Source organism: Trichechus manatus, unplaced genomic scaffold, assembly GCF_000243295.1.
Source record: "Trichechus manatus latirostris isolate Lorelei unplaced genomic scaffold, TriManLat1.0 scaffold00113, whole genome shotgun sequence".
NCBI classification, from domain to species: domain Eukaryota; kingdom Metazoa; phylum Chordata; class Mammalia; order Sirenia; family Trichechidae; genus Trichechus; species Trichechus manatus.
The window spans coordinates 448,749-465,026 of record NW_004444049.1 but is presented as its reverse complement, the minus strand read 5'-3'; the positions used below and the strand labels follow the sequence as shown (position 1 = coordinate 465,026).

The 16,278-nt window shown below is 48.2% G+C and overlaps 1 protein-coding gene across 1 annotated transcript in view; it reads right to left on the bottom strand.

Moving 5' to 3' along the window:
- LOC101351702 (actin-85C) overlaps positions 1 to 11,736 on the bottom strand; it is a 48,405-nt gene extending 36,669 nt beyond the window's left edge. Inside the window, exons 1-3 of the mRNA XM_004383875.1 lie at positions 11,620 to 11,736; positions 3,007 to 3,135; positions 1,437 to 1,547 (exon numbers count right to left, since the gene is read on the bottom strand). Of these exons, the coding sequence (XP_004383932.1) occupies positions 1,437 to 1,547; positions 3,007 to 3,135; positions 11,620 to 11,736 (357 nt within the window). The remainder of the gene's footprint in view (positions 1 to 1,436; positions 1,548 to 3,006; positions 3,136 to 11,619) is intronic.
- Positions 11,737 to 16,278: the final 4,542 nt, after the last annotated feature.

The following is a 16,278-nucleotide window of genomic DNA, read 5'->3' as shown; positions in this document are numbered from 1 at the left end:
ATAAAAAACGAGAGAAAACATAAAGACTCAGCAAATACAAAATCAACCACAACAAAAAAGATGAAAAGAAAATACATGAAGAAAAATGACTCAGCACAGAAAATTAAGTGGAACAAAGACATTGTTGACAACACACCAAAAAGACGTTAAAATGACAGCACTGAACTCATACCTATCAATAACTACGCTGAAGGTAAATAGACTGAATGCACCAATAATGAGACAGAGAGTGGCAGAATGGATTAAAAAACCACTATCTGTCTGTATGCTGCATACAAGAGACACACTTTAGACTTAAAGACACAAACACATTAAAACACGAAGGATGGAAAAAAATATATCAAGCAAACAACAATCAAAAAAGAGCAGGAGTGGCAATATTCATCTCTGACAAAATCAGCTTTAAAGAAAGGAAACGGGAAACCCAGGGTGGAGATAGGGAGAGTGCTGACACAGTCGAGGAATGCAACCCGTGTCATGGAACATTTTATGTACAAACTAGTGAACGGGAACTAATTCGCTCTGTTAAACTTTCACCTAAAGCACGAGGAAAAATTTTTTTTTTTAAAAAAGAAGACTTCAGGGAATATTTTTGGTTTAAGGTTTAAAGATTATCTCAGGGCAACTGGGTACCATCCAGTTCTTCTGGCAATAGTTTCAGGGGTTCATTCAGCCCCCATGGCTCCAGAAAGTCTGCAGTCCACGAGAATTTGAAATTCTGTTCTGCATTTTCCTCCTTTGATTAGGATTATTCTGTAGAATCTTTGATCAAAGTGTTCAGTAATGGTAGTCGGGCACCATTCTGTTCTTCTGGTCTCATGACAACAGAGGCACTTGTTCATGGAGGCAACTAGCCACATGTTCCATATCCTCCTATTCCTGACTCTCCTTCTTCCTCTGTTGCTCCAGGTGAATGAAGACCAATTGTTGTGCCTTGAATGGCCACTTGCAAGCTTTTAAGACCCCAGGCACCATGCAACAAACTAGGAGGTAGAACAGAAGCACTCAACACCATTAGGCCAATTAACCAGAACGTCCCATGAAATCATGACCCTGAGCCTCCAAACCAAGGAACCAAATCCCATGAGATGTTAGATTGTACATAAGTAGCCTCAGCAGCTGCTTTTTCTTTTTGTCATTGTCACAAATATGTCTGTCAGACAACTTCTGCCAATTCAACTTTTTACAGGTGTACAACTTACCGATAGCAATCAGCTGTGCAACCTTACCCTTAATCATTGTGATTTTTCCATCACCATTAACCACAGTACCTCTCGTTCTTGATATTAATATCAAAGAAGACGTTTTCCCACCTTATTTGCCGAACAAGGAGAAGGTGACGCCCTGAGGCGAACCCAGAGGCTAAGGAGGGGTCAAGAGCTGAGCCCCCTGTTGCCTGCTCCCTGAACCCCCTCCTCACAACCTGGCCCCGTTACCTGTGACACTTTCTCTTCGTAGGACCTTGGGCTTAAAGGTGGTTCTGTCAGCATCAGAGGGTGCTGCTCTGGGGCAACACGGAGCATCTGGTAGAAGCTGTGATGCCAAATCTGAGGAGAGAGGGTTTGACACAGTTCACTTCCTCCTCAAGCAGCAGCACGTCTTCTAATAAATGGGCCAGGAACTGTCCACGTGGCAAAACAGTATTTTAAGTAACATAAGCGGTTGCTGATTCAGTTAGGCCATCCGGAGCTTATGAACCAGCAGGAAAGATCGAGTGTGACCTTGGACAAGATCTATCACCTGCATTCATATGCCAGGCCTTGAGTTAGGAATTGGGGCAGACAGAGACATGAATGTCATGGTCCTTGTCCTCCATGCTCCGTGGTCAGCCTGGGAGACAGGTATGGACACCCATGTGCAGGGAGGTGAGCCCCAACGTGGAGAGGCCAGGCAGTGTGTCACATGAAAGAGTATGGGTTTCCAGACTCAGCATTAGTCCTAGTGCTGCCACTCTGCAGGTGTGTGACCCTGTGCAAATGAGTTTACCTTTATCAATCTGTCACCTCATCTTTCATATAGAAAATATTCCCTGCCTCATAGAGAATGATGACGATTAAGTAACATGACCTGTGTAAAAAGCCTAGTACAGTGCTTGACACATAGTAGGAGCTCAATAAACCAGGGTTATTACTATGCACCCAGACCCTGGGTGGCGAAAATGGTTATGCACTTGACTACTAACTGAAAGGTTGGTGGTTCAAATCCACCCAAAGGTGCCTCGGAAAAAAGCCCTGACAATCTGCTTCTGAAAGGTCACAGCCTTGAAAAGCCTGCAGAGAACACTTCTACTCTGACTCACATGGGGTCGCTGTGAGTCAGAATCAACTTGACAGCAACTGGTAAAAATTATTATGAATACAACCAGAATGTCCATTACAAGTGAGGGTGGTGAGACTTCAGCTTTCATACTTTGGACACATCATTAGGAGAGACCAATGGCTAGGAAACGACATCATGGTTGGTAAAGTAGAAGGCCAACGAAAATGAGGGAAACCCTCATGGAGACGGATTGGCACAATAGCCAGAACACTGGATTCAAACATCTCAATGATCATGAAGATGGAACAGGAGCTGGTGAAGTTTTGTTATGTTGTACATAAGGTCCCGTGAGTTGGGGCCAACTTGACTGCAGCTAATGACAAAAAATGACATCCATTCTACGTTAGGCCTTTAATCCACCAGCCCCTTTAATCCTCAGAATAGTCCTATGTGGTACGAACAATTATAACCCCATCTTACAGATGAGGAAATTGGGGTCAAAGGAGCCTAGTTACTTGCCCAAATGACATCGCTAATAAGCACTGGAGACAGGATTCAAACCCAGGTCTTCCAATTCCAGAATCTATAAGGTTAGCACCGTGATACAATGTCTACGGGGACTGAGAGCTAAGAGATGCTGGGACAACCCTCGATGCCCGGCTGTAGCTCCTTTCCTGGGTACCAAGACAGCAGGAATGCCACCCGGCCCTGCAGACAGTCCCCATCCCCACAGAAGCTGCAGCTTACCTTTTCCATGTTGTCCCAGCTAGTAACAGTTGCCCGGGAGATGGGGTTTAGCAGGTTGAGCTTCCCTCGGTTAGTCAGCACTTCAGCCCCGATGAACCAATCTTTCTCTTCCATTCCTATCAGCAAACTCTGGAAAACACAGGCCGGACAGGCCCTATCAGCTCCTAGAAGTGGCTGGTGGGGGAAGCCTGGACTCACTTCGACTTGGTCTTCATTTGTCAGCGCATGATGAGATGGGGTTGGAGGGCAGCCATGGGCCATAGGGGAAGTGTCGAGTGACAGCAACGGCATCTATGACCTTCTCAGACCCTTTACACTATTTCGCCAATGGCCACTGACGTCCAGTGGCTGCCGAGTTCGATCCTAACTCATCGCAGCCCCAGAGAACACAGTACAACTGCCCCATAGGGTGTCCAAGGCTGTAATTTTTACGGGAGCAAACTGCCACATCTTTCTCCTGTGGAGTGACTGGTGGGTTCAAAGCACCGGTCTTTCATTCGGCAGCCAAGCGCTTAACCACCGCACCACCAGGACTCCTTATGGTCACTGATGTTGCTGTTGTTAGGTGCCATCAAGTCAATTCTGAATCACAGAGACCCTACGTACAACAGAGCAAATCAGTGCCCAGTCTTGTGACATCCTCACAATCGTTATGTCTGAGCCCACTGTTGCAGCCACTGTGTCAATCCATCTCATCAAGGGTCTTCCTCTTTTTAGCTCTACTTTATCAAGCATGGTCCCTCCTAATAACATGTCCAAAGTAGACGAAGTCTCCCATCCTCACTTCTAAGGAGCATTCTGGCTGTACCTCTTCCAAGACAGATTTGTTTGTTCTGGCAGTCCATGGTATATTCAATATTCTGTGCCAATGCCATAATCCAAAGGCATCAGTTCTTTTTCGGTCACTAATACGTCTTAGCAAATTGTTCTTAGTTGCTGTCAAGTCGATTCAGACTCATGTCAGTCCTGTGTGTGACCGAGTAGAACTGCCCCATGGGGTTTTCTAGGCTGTAATCTTTACAGAAGCAGATCACCAGGCCTTTCATCCATGGTGCCACTGAGTGGGTTCAAGTTGCCAACCTTTAGGTTAGTAGACGAGTGCAAACCTTTCGTGCTGCTCAGGACCTTCCTTAGCAAATTACCTACAGGTCAAAGGTGCCCTGAGGAATCACTCCTTGACCCACATCTTGCCCGCATGGTGGAGGAGGAGACGGAGAGGCTGTTGGAGGAAGGACGGTGGGGAGAAAGGAACTGTTTGATGAAGGACAGCAAGGAGACGAGGAATAGTGTTCTCCATTTGCTTTGGAAGTTTGGTGGGGAAAGGTCTGCTGTTAGGTTTCGTTTCTGTGGGTTTTTAGGAAGATGTGTCTAGCTACTTTCAGGGCACATTCAGCTCTTCATGCCGCCCTTCAGAGGGGGTGTATCAGATGGCCCGTGTGTTAGTGCAGGAATGTGGAAGCAGACACCAGGATTGGACTGAATGATGCAGGAATTCGTGCTACTCTGACACACGCAGGGCCACCACAGTCGGAGTCAACTCCACGCAGCTGGGCTGGGGAGCTCTGGAGAGAGGCCAAGCGGCTCCTGGGAAGGGCCTTCCCGGCTCTGCGGGGGATGGTGCTGACTGAGGTTCCCTCCAAGTCCTCTTGCACTCCCGCTGCTCCCAGACTCTGGGCCGCCAGGGGACTGGAAGCCAGCAGCAGTTCTTCTGGGGAAAGAGGGGCCCTGGTGGCACAGTGGTTAAAGCACTCAGCTGCTAACCGAAAGGTCGGCGGTTCGAACCCATCAGCAGCTCCACGGGAGCAAGATGTGGCAGTCTGCTTCTGTAAAGATTACAGACATGGAAACCCCGTAGGGCAGTTCTGCCCTGTCCTATAGGGTCACTATGAGTCGTGATCAACTCAACAGCAAGGGGTTTGGTTTTCTTCTGGGAAACCAATGGTTCCATTTCAAGTGAAACTGGTAATAGACCAAACTGGTTCCCGTGGGTGTGTTTGGACCCTCCCGTCTAGTCCGCCTCCTCTCAGCCCTCAGGCCTGGCCTCCTACCCGGCCCAGATCTGCAGGGCAGGCTGCTCCATGTGAGCCGCTGGAGAAGGCGGCGAGGAGCCACCGAACGCAGGAGTCGCTGACCTCCCAGGAAGAGCCCTACTTCATGTGCTGATGTTGAAACGGGCCATGTTTTCCCCCAAGAAAGCATGCCTTGTATTCGTGCTTAAAGCAAGAGGCTAGGAGATTTGTAAGATTCACAGGCGAGGGCTTTGCAGTGGGACTCCCGAGGGGCTCGGGGTCCTCGTGAACCGCAGCCTCGCAGAGCAGGAAACCGCAAACTCCGGCCTGCACACTACATCGGGCCCACCAGCTCCTTCTGCACGGCCAGCGAACCAAAAATGACTTGTACGGTTTTAAATAGCTGCAAAAATATCAAAAGAAGAATACTTTATGACATAAAAAGTTTTTAAACAATTTGTATATGTACGATTCTTCAGTGACATTGATTACGTCCTTCAGGTTGTGTAATCACTCTCGCGGTCCTTTTCAGAGTCATATTCCACCACCAGTAAGCTCAAAGACCCCCAAGCAAAATCTCCCCCTGCCCCCCATGCCCCGCAACCACTAAGAATCTTTGGTTTCTATATATTTGCTTGACATAAAAAAAATTTATGAATTCAAATTCAACTACCTCCCAAAGATTCGTGTGCACTTGTTGGGGGGAGGCAGGAATTTTCCGATTCCTCCTCCCAGCATGCCACAGGTACAAATGCCAGTTTAAACCTGAACTGCGCAAGTAGAAAGTTTGCTAACTTGTTCGCTCACTAATTTGCTGCATGCGCTCCAAAGCATGGGCTGAGCGCCAGGAGACCGCGACGGTTTGGCGTATCCATGCGCCATGCTCTTCATCATGGATAAATAAAACTCCCCAAGGAGGAGCATCGAGATTCAGAGCGTGGGCTCCGAACTCAGGCAGACCTCAGCAATCTCGCGTTGACCGTCACTCCACGTGGATGCTGATATGTTACCTCTCGACGTGGCCAGTTCACCTTCGAGGAGTAGGAGTACCACAGGACGTGCCCGATAGGGTTGCTGGTTCATCATGCTAGCCCAGAAAGCTATGATTATTACATGAACGCGGAGCTAAGGGCCTCCCACCTGCTTCTATTGGAAGAGACTGTGGAACGTTCCAGGCCCTCATGAAGAAAGTAGACGAGTGGCTTGCAGAAGACATGCAGGCAGGTACCGTTGGATTGAGCCCTCATCTCCTCTCCCCAAGGGTAGGCACAGTGGAGGAGTTGGACCATCTGGCCTGCAGGAGGGTTTGTAAAATGTGAGCTAATATTTAAAAACATGAATTCTCAATTATCCTGAAAAGCAGGACAATCTGGCAACGTTGGGCCCGCTTGCGGGTAAGTCAGCTGTAGGAAGCAGAGGCTGCCCTCTTGAGCAGGGCATGTGCCCCAGGCCTCACCCTGCCATACTGTGTCCCATTTTTCACTGGACTTGCCCTTGGACTAACTGCACTGGACATCTACTTCTCAGCATCCACACTGTTCTTAAAAGTGGTAAGCAGACAAGAAACATGTCTTACTGATTTCTTTGCCACTTCATAAAGGTACGATTTATTCCACGAAAAGTGTTAGGAGCCTATTACAATATGCATCTTTTTTTTACTCTATATTTTTTAAAATAAATTTTATTTTTTAGAACAGTTTTAGGTTAACAGAAAAATTATGAGGACAGGAGTACAAAGAACTCCCACAAACCCTCCCTCACACACAGTTTCTCCTACTATTAACATCTGGCACTGGTGTGGTACATTGTTACGATTCACAAATCCATACTGATACATTGTTATTAACTGAAGTCCTGGTTCACATGAGGGTTCACTCTGTGTTGTTCAGTCCTGTGGTGTATCCATTTTTTGTGTCTTTCTTTTTACAGTGTTTTTTCCCCCAGTTTTGGCTCAAATGAGTCCCTTATTTTAAACTCTTCAATATTTCTGATATCGTGTATGCAGAGAAGCAGTGGGTATTATTTGTAAGACCACCCTTTGGCTAGCGTCTCCAGCTTCCCTAAACAAGACATGAGAGCCGTAGCGCATGTGCGTATTGCACGCAGGGAGAGGGCGTTCTGATTTCTGAGAGAAACAGAAGCCAGGAGCTGACAGTTTCATTTTTCATCGTTTTGAGGTCATACAAGTACATGGCAGCTTTTATAACAAACGTTCTCTAGGCGTGTCCACCACCCCCTGTCAGTTTGTCCTACTGTGGTGGCAGGCGTGTTGCTGTGATGCTGGGAGCTGTGCCACCAGGATTTTGAACACCAACAGGGTCACCCATGGTGGACAGGTCTCAGCAGAGCTTCTAGAATAAGACAGACTAGAAAGAAAGGTCGGGCGATGTACTTCCAAAAATCAGCCAGTGGAAATGCTATAGATCACAACAGGACATTGTCCAACTCGCTTGCTTTGGTCATGTCATCAGGAGGGATCACTCGCTGGAGGAGGACATCATGTGTGGTGAAGTGGAGGGTGAGTGACAGTGAGGGAGACCCTTGGTGAGCTGGATTGGCATAACGGCCGAAATGATGGACTCAAACATGCTGGCAATTGTGAGGATGACGCAGGAGCAGGCAATGTTTCATTCTGTTGTACCTGGGGTTGCCTTGAGTTGGAGTTGAACTGACACCACTTACCTACCTACATACCTACCTACCAACCACCACCTCCCTCCCTACTTAATCTATCTTATCTATCTCTCTGTCTATCTGTCTATCTGTCTATCTATCTAATCTACCTATCTATCTATCTATCTATCATCTATCTGAGAAGCCCTGGTAGCACAGTGGTTAAGTGCTCAGCTGTTAACCGAAAGGCCGGCGTTTCAGACCCACCAGCCGCTCTGGGAGAAAGATGTGACAGTCTACTTCCATAAAGATTTACAGTCTTGGAAACCCTATGGGGCAGCTCTACTCTGTCCTGTAGGGTCAGTGTGAGTCGGAATCTACTCGACAGCAATGGACCTGGTTTTGGTTTTAATCATCTATCTGTCTACTTATCTACCTATCTATGTATCTATCATCTATTTATCTGCCTACCTACCTATCTGTCTGTCCATCTATCTATCTATCATTGTGTAGGACCTTTGTCATTCCTTACAGCTATAAGATGGGCTATTGAAGGTCAGTATCTGTGTTCTGCCCAATCACTTCTGGTTTATGACACGGGCCAACAGTAATTGTGCTTGAGGTTACAAGGGAACAGGATTTACTTTTTTTCTCTCTCTTTTTAAAACACTTTTATTGCACTATAAGTTACATACTGTATGATTCACCTATTTAAAATACAACTCAGTGTTTGTTAGTCTCTAGGTGGCACAGTGGTTAAGCACTTGACTACCAGCTGAAAGATTTGTGGTTCAAATTCACCCAGACGCACCCCAGGAGGCAGACCTGGTGATCTGCTTCCATAAGGTCACAGCTTTGAACACCCTACGGAGCAGTTCTACTCTGCACACATAGGGTCGCCATGAATCGGAATCGACTCGACGGCAACTAAGAGCGACAGAAACAGTATATTCACAGAGTTGTGCAACCATTGCACCACCCATTTTAGAATATTTTTCCCCTCAGAAAACCCCATACCCGTTAGCAGTCACTCCCCGCTTTCCCCCAACCTCCCCAGCCCTAAGCGACCACTCATCCACTTCCTGTCCTTATGGAGTCGCCTGTTCTGGACACGTCACATGGTGGCATCCAGCAAACGTGATCTTCTATGACTCACTCCTTTCCCACAGCATCGGGGTTTTCAGGACCACCGGCGTTGCGGTTGTATCCCCTCCCCTTTTTTCGAAGCATGATTATCAATTTACCTGAAAATCAGTCCTGCGGAGGGAAAACACTAACTAGGTAGTAGAGAAGTGGCAACTTTGGTGAAGGCTAAGACAGTACACAATACTGGGGAAGTCAGCACACCTTGACCAGGGCAAGGTCAAGACGCTCCACAGACGTGTCCAAACTCCCTGAGGGAGACTGAGGGATGGGGCCCACGGTTTTGGGGGGACATCCAGCTCAACTGGCCTAACAGTTTATAAAGAAAATGTTCTACACCTGAGTGTGGTGAGTAGCATCCGGGGTCTTGAAAGTCTTTGAGTGGCCATCTAAGATCCATAGACTGGTCCCATCCTGGCTGGAGCAAAGGGGAATGAAGAAAACCAAAGACACAAGGGAAAGATTAGTCCAAAGGACTAATGGACCACAATTACCACAACCTCCACCAGACTGAGCCCAGAAGAACTAGATGGTGCCCGACTACCACCACTGACTGCTCTGACAGGGATCACACTAGAGGGTCCTGGACAGAGCTGGAGAAAAATGTAGAACAAAATTCAAATTCACACACAAAAAAGACCAGACTTGTTGGTCTGACACAGACTGGAGAAACCCCGAGAGTATGGCCCCCAGACACCGTTTTTTTTTAGAAGCGAGGATGGTGAGACTTTAATGTCCCATACTTTGGACATGTTATCAGGAGAGACCAGTCCCTGGAGAAGGACATCATGCTTGGCAGAGTGTCAGTGAAAAAGAAGAAGACCTTCAACAAGATGGACAGACACAGTGGCTGCAACAATGGGCTCGAGCATAGCAACAATTGTGAGGATGGCGCAGGACTGGGCAGGGTTTCATTCTGTTGTGCATGGGGTTGCTACGAGTTGAAATCAACTCAACAGCACCTCACAACAACAACAATGACAAGCTTTATTTTATTTATATATTCATCAGTTTATTCAGGAAATGTTCATTTAACACCTATTATGTGCCAGGCACTCTTCCAGGGGCTCCAGATAATACAGAGAAAAAAATAACCTCCTAATAGAGCATAAGGATGCTGAGAGCTAGAAAAGTGAGATGAATTATAGAGGGTCACGTAGCTCCCTCCCTCCGGAGCAGATTTCTCTTGTTTTTTTGTTTTTTTAATCACTGTCCTTTGAAACCATGGAAACATCCTGGAAATTTCAGTATTGTGCTGTCTGAACAACATCTCCAAATTGTATCTGCTTGGAGAAAGCAGAGTCTTGATTTTTGGTTTAGAAAATGTGGTCATCTGGGTTCTTTGGTCTTTTGATACATAGCTATTTCCTAGATCCCTCTGCCTCTTATATTTCCATTCATTCTTAAATGAATAAAGTTATATTCTTTTTTTTTTTACATACATTGTTAGGAGACCCCAACCGCTCACCCCATTCCGGACAGCACACTCCTCCTCTCCGCCCCTGATTCCCCGTGAACATTCAGCCAGCTGCTAACTGTCTCTGCCTTCCCATCTCACCTCTGGACAGAAGCTGCCCCTTTGGTCTCTTGGATCTACTTGACTAAGAGGCACATTCTTCACAAGTATCACTTTATGTCCCACAGTCCAGGCCAATCCCTGCCCCAGATACCTTTTTAACTCAGTACTGAAGTCACTCCTGAGGTTCACCCTTCAACCAAAGATTAGACAGGTCTATAGGGCAAACAATCACACAGGTGAGGAACATGCTTGATAGTTCAATCATGTATACAAGACTAATGGGCACACCAGCCCCAAAGCAAAGAAGAATATAGCAAGGGACAGGAAAACTGGGCAAATGGAAACAGAACCCGCGGTGGAGAAGGGGAGAGTGTTGACATATCACCAGGTTGGCAACCAATGTCACAAAACAATCTGGGTGTTAATTGTTTAATGAGAAACTAATTTGCTCTGTAAAATTTCACTTAAGGCACAATAAAAAAAAATTATTCCTCTCTGCATTTTATTGCGATATAATCGATATATCACAAAATTCACCCTTTCAAAGTGTAAAATTCAGTGGCTTTTCGTATAGCCACAAGATTGTGCAACCATCACCACCATCGGATTCCAGAACAAGGCCACCCCCCCAAAAAAGAAACCCCACACCCATGAGGTACTCCCCATTCCTGCCTCCCTCAGCCCCTAGGAACCAATGTACTTTCTGTCTCCGTGGCTTTGCCTGTTCAGGGCACGTCACGTCAGTGCAATCATACAGAGTGTGTTCTCTGCGTGATTTACTCTTCACACCTGGCTCACACCTCTTGTCTATGTAAGGGGCCTACTTCGCCCAAGGCCTCCAAAGTCAGTTCCGGCTCACAGCACTCCAGTGTGTGTCAGAGTTGAACTGAGCTCCACGGGGTTTTCAATGGCTGGTTTTTTGGACGTAGATCGCCAGGCCTTTCTTCCGAGGGGCCTCTGAGTGGACTCGAACCTCCACCCTTGCAGTGAGCAGCCCAGTGCCTTCACCACAGGCCCCCCCCCCCAGGACCCCTGTCTTAGTCGGCAGTTCTCAGAGTGCGTTCTGGCCTACAGCCTCAGCGTCACCCAGGAAGCCGTTAGAAATGCACATTGCCGGGCCCCACCCCAGACCCACTGAAGCGGAAATGGGGCTGTGGCCTGGCCATCTGCATTTTACCAAGTGCGCCCATGTTCTAATGCATGGTCAGCTCGGGAGACCCCCACTCTAAGGGTCTGACTTGGGGAGCCCTGTGGAGAGGGGTGGGGCTGTCCGAGCCCTCCGGCTGCCTCTGGGCTGAACTGCACCTGGAAGGGGCCCCCATCACTCACATCATGCCGCCGTTTCCCAAGGATGGTTGGGAACACCACCAGGGGGGCTTCCATTCCGGAAAAGCCCACCTTGCTGACGCCCGAGCCGTAGTCAGCTACGAGGGGCGTGTTCTCCATCCTGCTCCGTGGGGCCTGGAGGCTGAGAAGACATGGCAAAGTCACTGGTTGTGTCTGCAAGATGGGCACTGTGCTGGGCGTGGCCACGCTGCTCGCGCTCAGGGGCCCCGGATGCGCTCGCCGGGAGGGAGGGCATGGGCCTGGCTCTAGGTGAAGTGGGCCGCCGCCTGCTCCAGAGCTGGGCCCACTTTCTGGATGCTGCCCGCACAGGAACAGCAGGGCGTTCAGACTTCTAGTTACACATGGCTCCATCTTGGGGAAGGGCTTGGGCTAATGGTTACGCTGTGACACTGTGATGGGGTGATTTGTGCCCACCTCCAGGAGATGTGTTGAAGTCCTAACCCTGGTACCTGTGAGTGTGACCTCATTTGGAACTAGGGTCTTCGAAGATGTTATCAGTTAGGTTAACACCTAGGTTAACCCAACCCACGGCTGCTGAGTTGATGCTGACTCTCACGGCTCTATAGGACAAGGTGCAACTGCCCCATCGGGTCTCCAAAGACGTTATCTTTACAGGAGCAGACTGCCACATCTTTGTCCCATGGAGCAGCTGGTGGGGTCAAGCCACCTACCATTTGGTTGGCAGCGGAGTGTTTAACCACTGCGCCAGCAGGGCTCCTTATACCAGAGCAAGGTGGGCCCTACTCGCATCTTAAGGAGCCCTGGTGGTGCAGTGGTTAAGTGCTCAAACCCACCAGTGGCTCCGCAGGAGAAAAGACCTGGTGATCTGCTCGCCTAAAGGTTACAACCTAGGAAACCCTATGGGGCAGTTCTATTCTGTCCTACTGAGTCCTGCAGGGTAGCAGTAGACCTAATGGCCACAACAACAACAATCTCACCTGAGTGGTGTCCTTATAAAGAAGAAGATACATGGGGAAGTGCATTTACAAACCAAGGAACTCCTGGGGCCACAGAAGCTGGAAAAGACAGGAAGGAGCCTCTCCTAGAGCCTTCGGAGAGAGCACGGCCCTGCCCACACCCTGGATCTAGACTTCCAGCCACCAGAGCTGTGAGAGAATAAGTTTGTGTTGTTTGAAGCCAGACAGTTTGTGGTGCTTTGTGTGGCTGCCCCAGGAGGCTCATTCACAGACTAAGAGCCTCACGATGGGCAAGAGGTTCGTCTGAGTCTACCGTTAGCAAATGGCAGGCCCGGGAGTAGGAATCCAAACCTGTGCTATTTCCATCAAAACACACTGCTATAAAGTCAACCCCGACTCCTGGCGACCCCGTGTGTGTCAGAGTAGAACTGCACTGCATGGGGTTTTCAGTGGCTGATTTTTCAGTAGATCACCAGGCCTTTCTTCCGAGGTGCCTCTGGGTAGACTCAACCATCAAACTTCCAGTTAGCAGCCGAGCCCTTAATGGTTTGCACCAGCTGGAGACTCCCTTTCCACCACCGCCCAGTGCGTGTGGGGCGCAGGGATGAATCCACGCTGGGGCTGGCCAGGCTCTTTCCACCCATCCTTTCATGCAGTAGCGTTTGAATTAAGGGAAATTAGCCCTGGTGACAAAGACAAACAAACCCATGTGGCTTTTCCTTTGTTTCGTGGAACATCTCGTGTTGGCTTCCATTTCCGTTTCTTTAGCAAAAGGAGGAAAATTAGGCCATGAGTAATTGCACCACCCTCCTTGAGCGAGAACATGTTCCTCTGGTCACCCTGAGTGGCTAAAACTAGTTCAGAGCCGGGGGCAGGAGGGCATTTGCCTGCAACGTGCTGAGTCCCCAAGCTTGCCTGGCCGCTCAGAGCAGGGCAGACAGCTGGCACCAGGGTGGCTGCGTTGGACGAAGGGCACTTTCCTACTTTAATCTGAACGCTGATTGATCTGGGATTGATTTATGAGTTAAAATATTCGGTATCAGTGCGCAGAAATAAAAATCTAAGGCAAGTGTGAAGGATACCAAAAGGAAAGTGTTCAGCTAATTAAGAGAGGAGATTGTTTAAGGACATCCACTGGTATATGCAAGAGGAAGAAAAAGAGCGAATTGCCTGCACATTTCCGGTAGTGTGCCGGGCACAGCCCTAGAGCTTGAGACACGCGGTGGTGGACTGCAACCCAGGTGGGATCCCTCTGTTCCAGGCTGAATCGTGCCCCCAAAATATGAGCCCAAGTCCTGACCCCTATACCTGTGGATGTGACCTCATTTGGGAATAGAGTTTTCTTTGTTATGTCAGTGAGACCATATCAGTGTTGGGGGTGTCTGAACCCTAACCACCTCTGAGTTATAAAAAGAGCAGATTAGACACAGAAGAGAACGTAAACTGGGCAAGACAGATGTCACGCGGGGATTGCCAACGAACCCAGTAATGCTGGACTACGGAAGCTGAGACCAGGACCTTCCCCCAGTGCTGACAGAGAGCCAGCCCTCCCCTAGAGCTGGTGCCCTAAATTCAGAGTTCTCGCCTCCAGAACTGTGAGAAAATCAGTTTCTGTTCTTTAAAGCCACCCACTTGTGGTATTTCTGTTACAGCAGCGTTGAGAAGCTAAGACATCCTCCAAGGTTCCTGTCTTCGGCTGAGTTCTCTAGAGAAGCAAAATCAATGAAATGTGTGTGTGTGTGTGTGTGTGTGTATTATGTATGTATGTGTATGTATGCATGTATGTATGTATGTATAAAGAGAAAGAGACAGAGAGAGATTTATCTCAAGGAAATGGCTCACTTGGTTGTAGAGGCTGGCAGGTCCCAAGTCTGTGGGTCAGGTGTCAGGCTGGAGGCTTCCCCTGACTCACGTAGCTGCCGGGGCTGACGAACCCAAGATCAGCAGGTCAGATGGCAGACTGCTGGCTCGTGGTCTGAGGAGGCCAATGAATACCAAAATCAGCAAGCAGTATGGCAGTCCACTGGTTCAAGTCCCAAGAATGGGAGGTCAGATGATGATGAGCCGGATGCAGGATCCAGAGTGACAAGAAGCCAGCAAGCTTTGCCAGAACATCCATATATATCAGATGCAGGCCACACCCCTGAGGAAACTCCCCTTACAACTGATTGGCTGATCGCATCAGATCACATCATGGAGGTGGTTACATTATATCACAAAATGGAAGATATCTGTCTTGGAAGAAGTACAGCTAGAATGCTCCTTAGAAGCAAGGATGGCAAGACTTTGTCTCACATACTTTGGACATGTTATCAGGAGGGATCAGTCCCTGGAGAAGGACATCATCCTTGGTAAAGTAGAGGGTCAGTGAAAAAGAGGAAGACCCTCAACAAGATGGATTGACACAGTGGCTGCAACAATGGTCTCAAACAGCAACAACCGTGAGGATGGTGCAGGACTAGGCAGTGTTTCGTTCTGTTGTACACGGTTCACTATGAGTTGGAACTGACTCCACGGCACCTAACAACAACAACAACACGAGCGACTATACATCAAGTTTCTAAATAATAATTCCCACTAGCTAGTTTCCCGGAGGGGGATGTTGAATGCTGTCACACAGGAAATGGCTGTGGAGTGGTTCAAGGGGGTTCACTGTTAGCTTGGGCTACAGGCAGGAGTGACTCTTGCCTCCGAGAGAGTTAGCATGCCCTGTCTTGGAGCCCAAGGTCCCTGGGTGGCACAAACAGTTTGCACTGGGCTACTAACCTAAAGGTTGGTGGTGCAAACACACCCAGCGGCACCATGGAAGAAAGTCCTGGAGATCTGCTTCCAGAAAGATTGCAGCCGAGGAAACCCTATGGAGCACAGATCTTCTCTGTAACACATGGGGTTACCATGAATTGGAATCAACATGATGGCAACGGGTTTGTTGGTTTGTTTGTTTTTTGGTTTGTCTTGGAGCTCACCAAAAGAGCCCAGCCACCACTGGGCAAAAGACAAAGAGTCCCAATTTAAGTGTTGACAGGAAAAACAGGCAGACCACAGCAGCCAGATTGGAGCAGAGATTGGAGATCAGTCAATACGAACATGATCCTTAGAGGCAGCTCTTTGAATTACGTTGCTAATGACAACTAGCTCTCTGTTGGGTTCTGAATCAAGAAATTAATTTCCTGGATTAGATCAGATCAGTGTGGAGCCAGATGATGTGGGACAAGATGAAAGCTTCCCAGAACCTACAGAAGAATCCTACTGGACCTGAACTGTTTCTCAAGAACAGAGACAAAAAACTGGTTGACCTTGGGTGGAATCTAGCCTGTAGACATGTTTCATTTGGCTTGAACAAATTCGACTTGGTTGCCCAACATTCACAAATCAGAAGATCTCTCATTAAACAAAAAAAAGAGAGAGAGAAATGAAGAGATCTCTGGCTTCACTCAGGAGTGGCAGCAAAGGACCTCACTCTCCCACATGACAGGCATTGGCTGGAGCTGCGTGGAGACTGCCCCTCTCAGTGTGTTTGAGTTCTCCCTCCAGCCACTCACCATTTTGTCCATTTATGTAGCCCCTGCAGGAATTAGACTTTGAGATTCCCTGTTCCAGGCACATTGGTTAAGAACCATCACCAGTTCCTTCGATATTGAGAAAACTGGAAAGGATGGCTGATCCTGGAGTTTGTTGTGTCTAAAGCCAGAGAGCAAATGGAATATGGCACCCAGTCATTGTT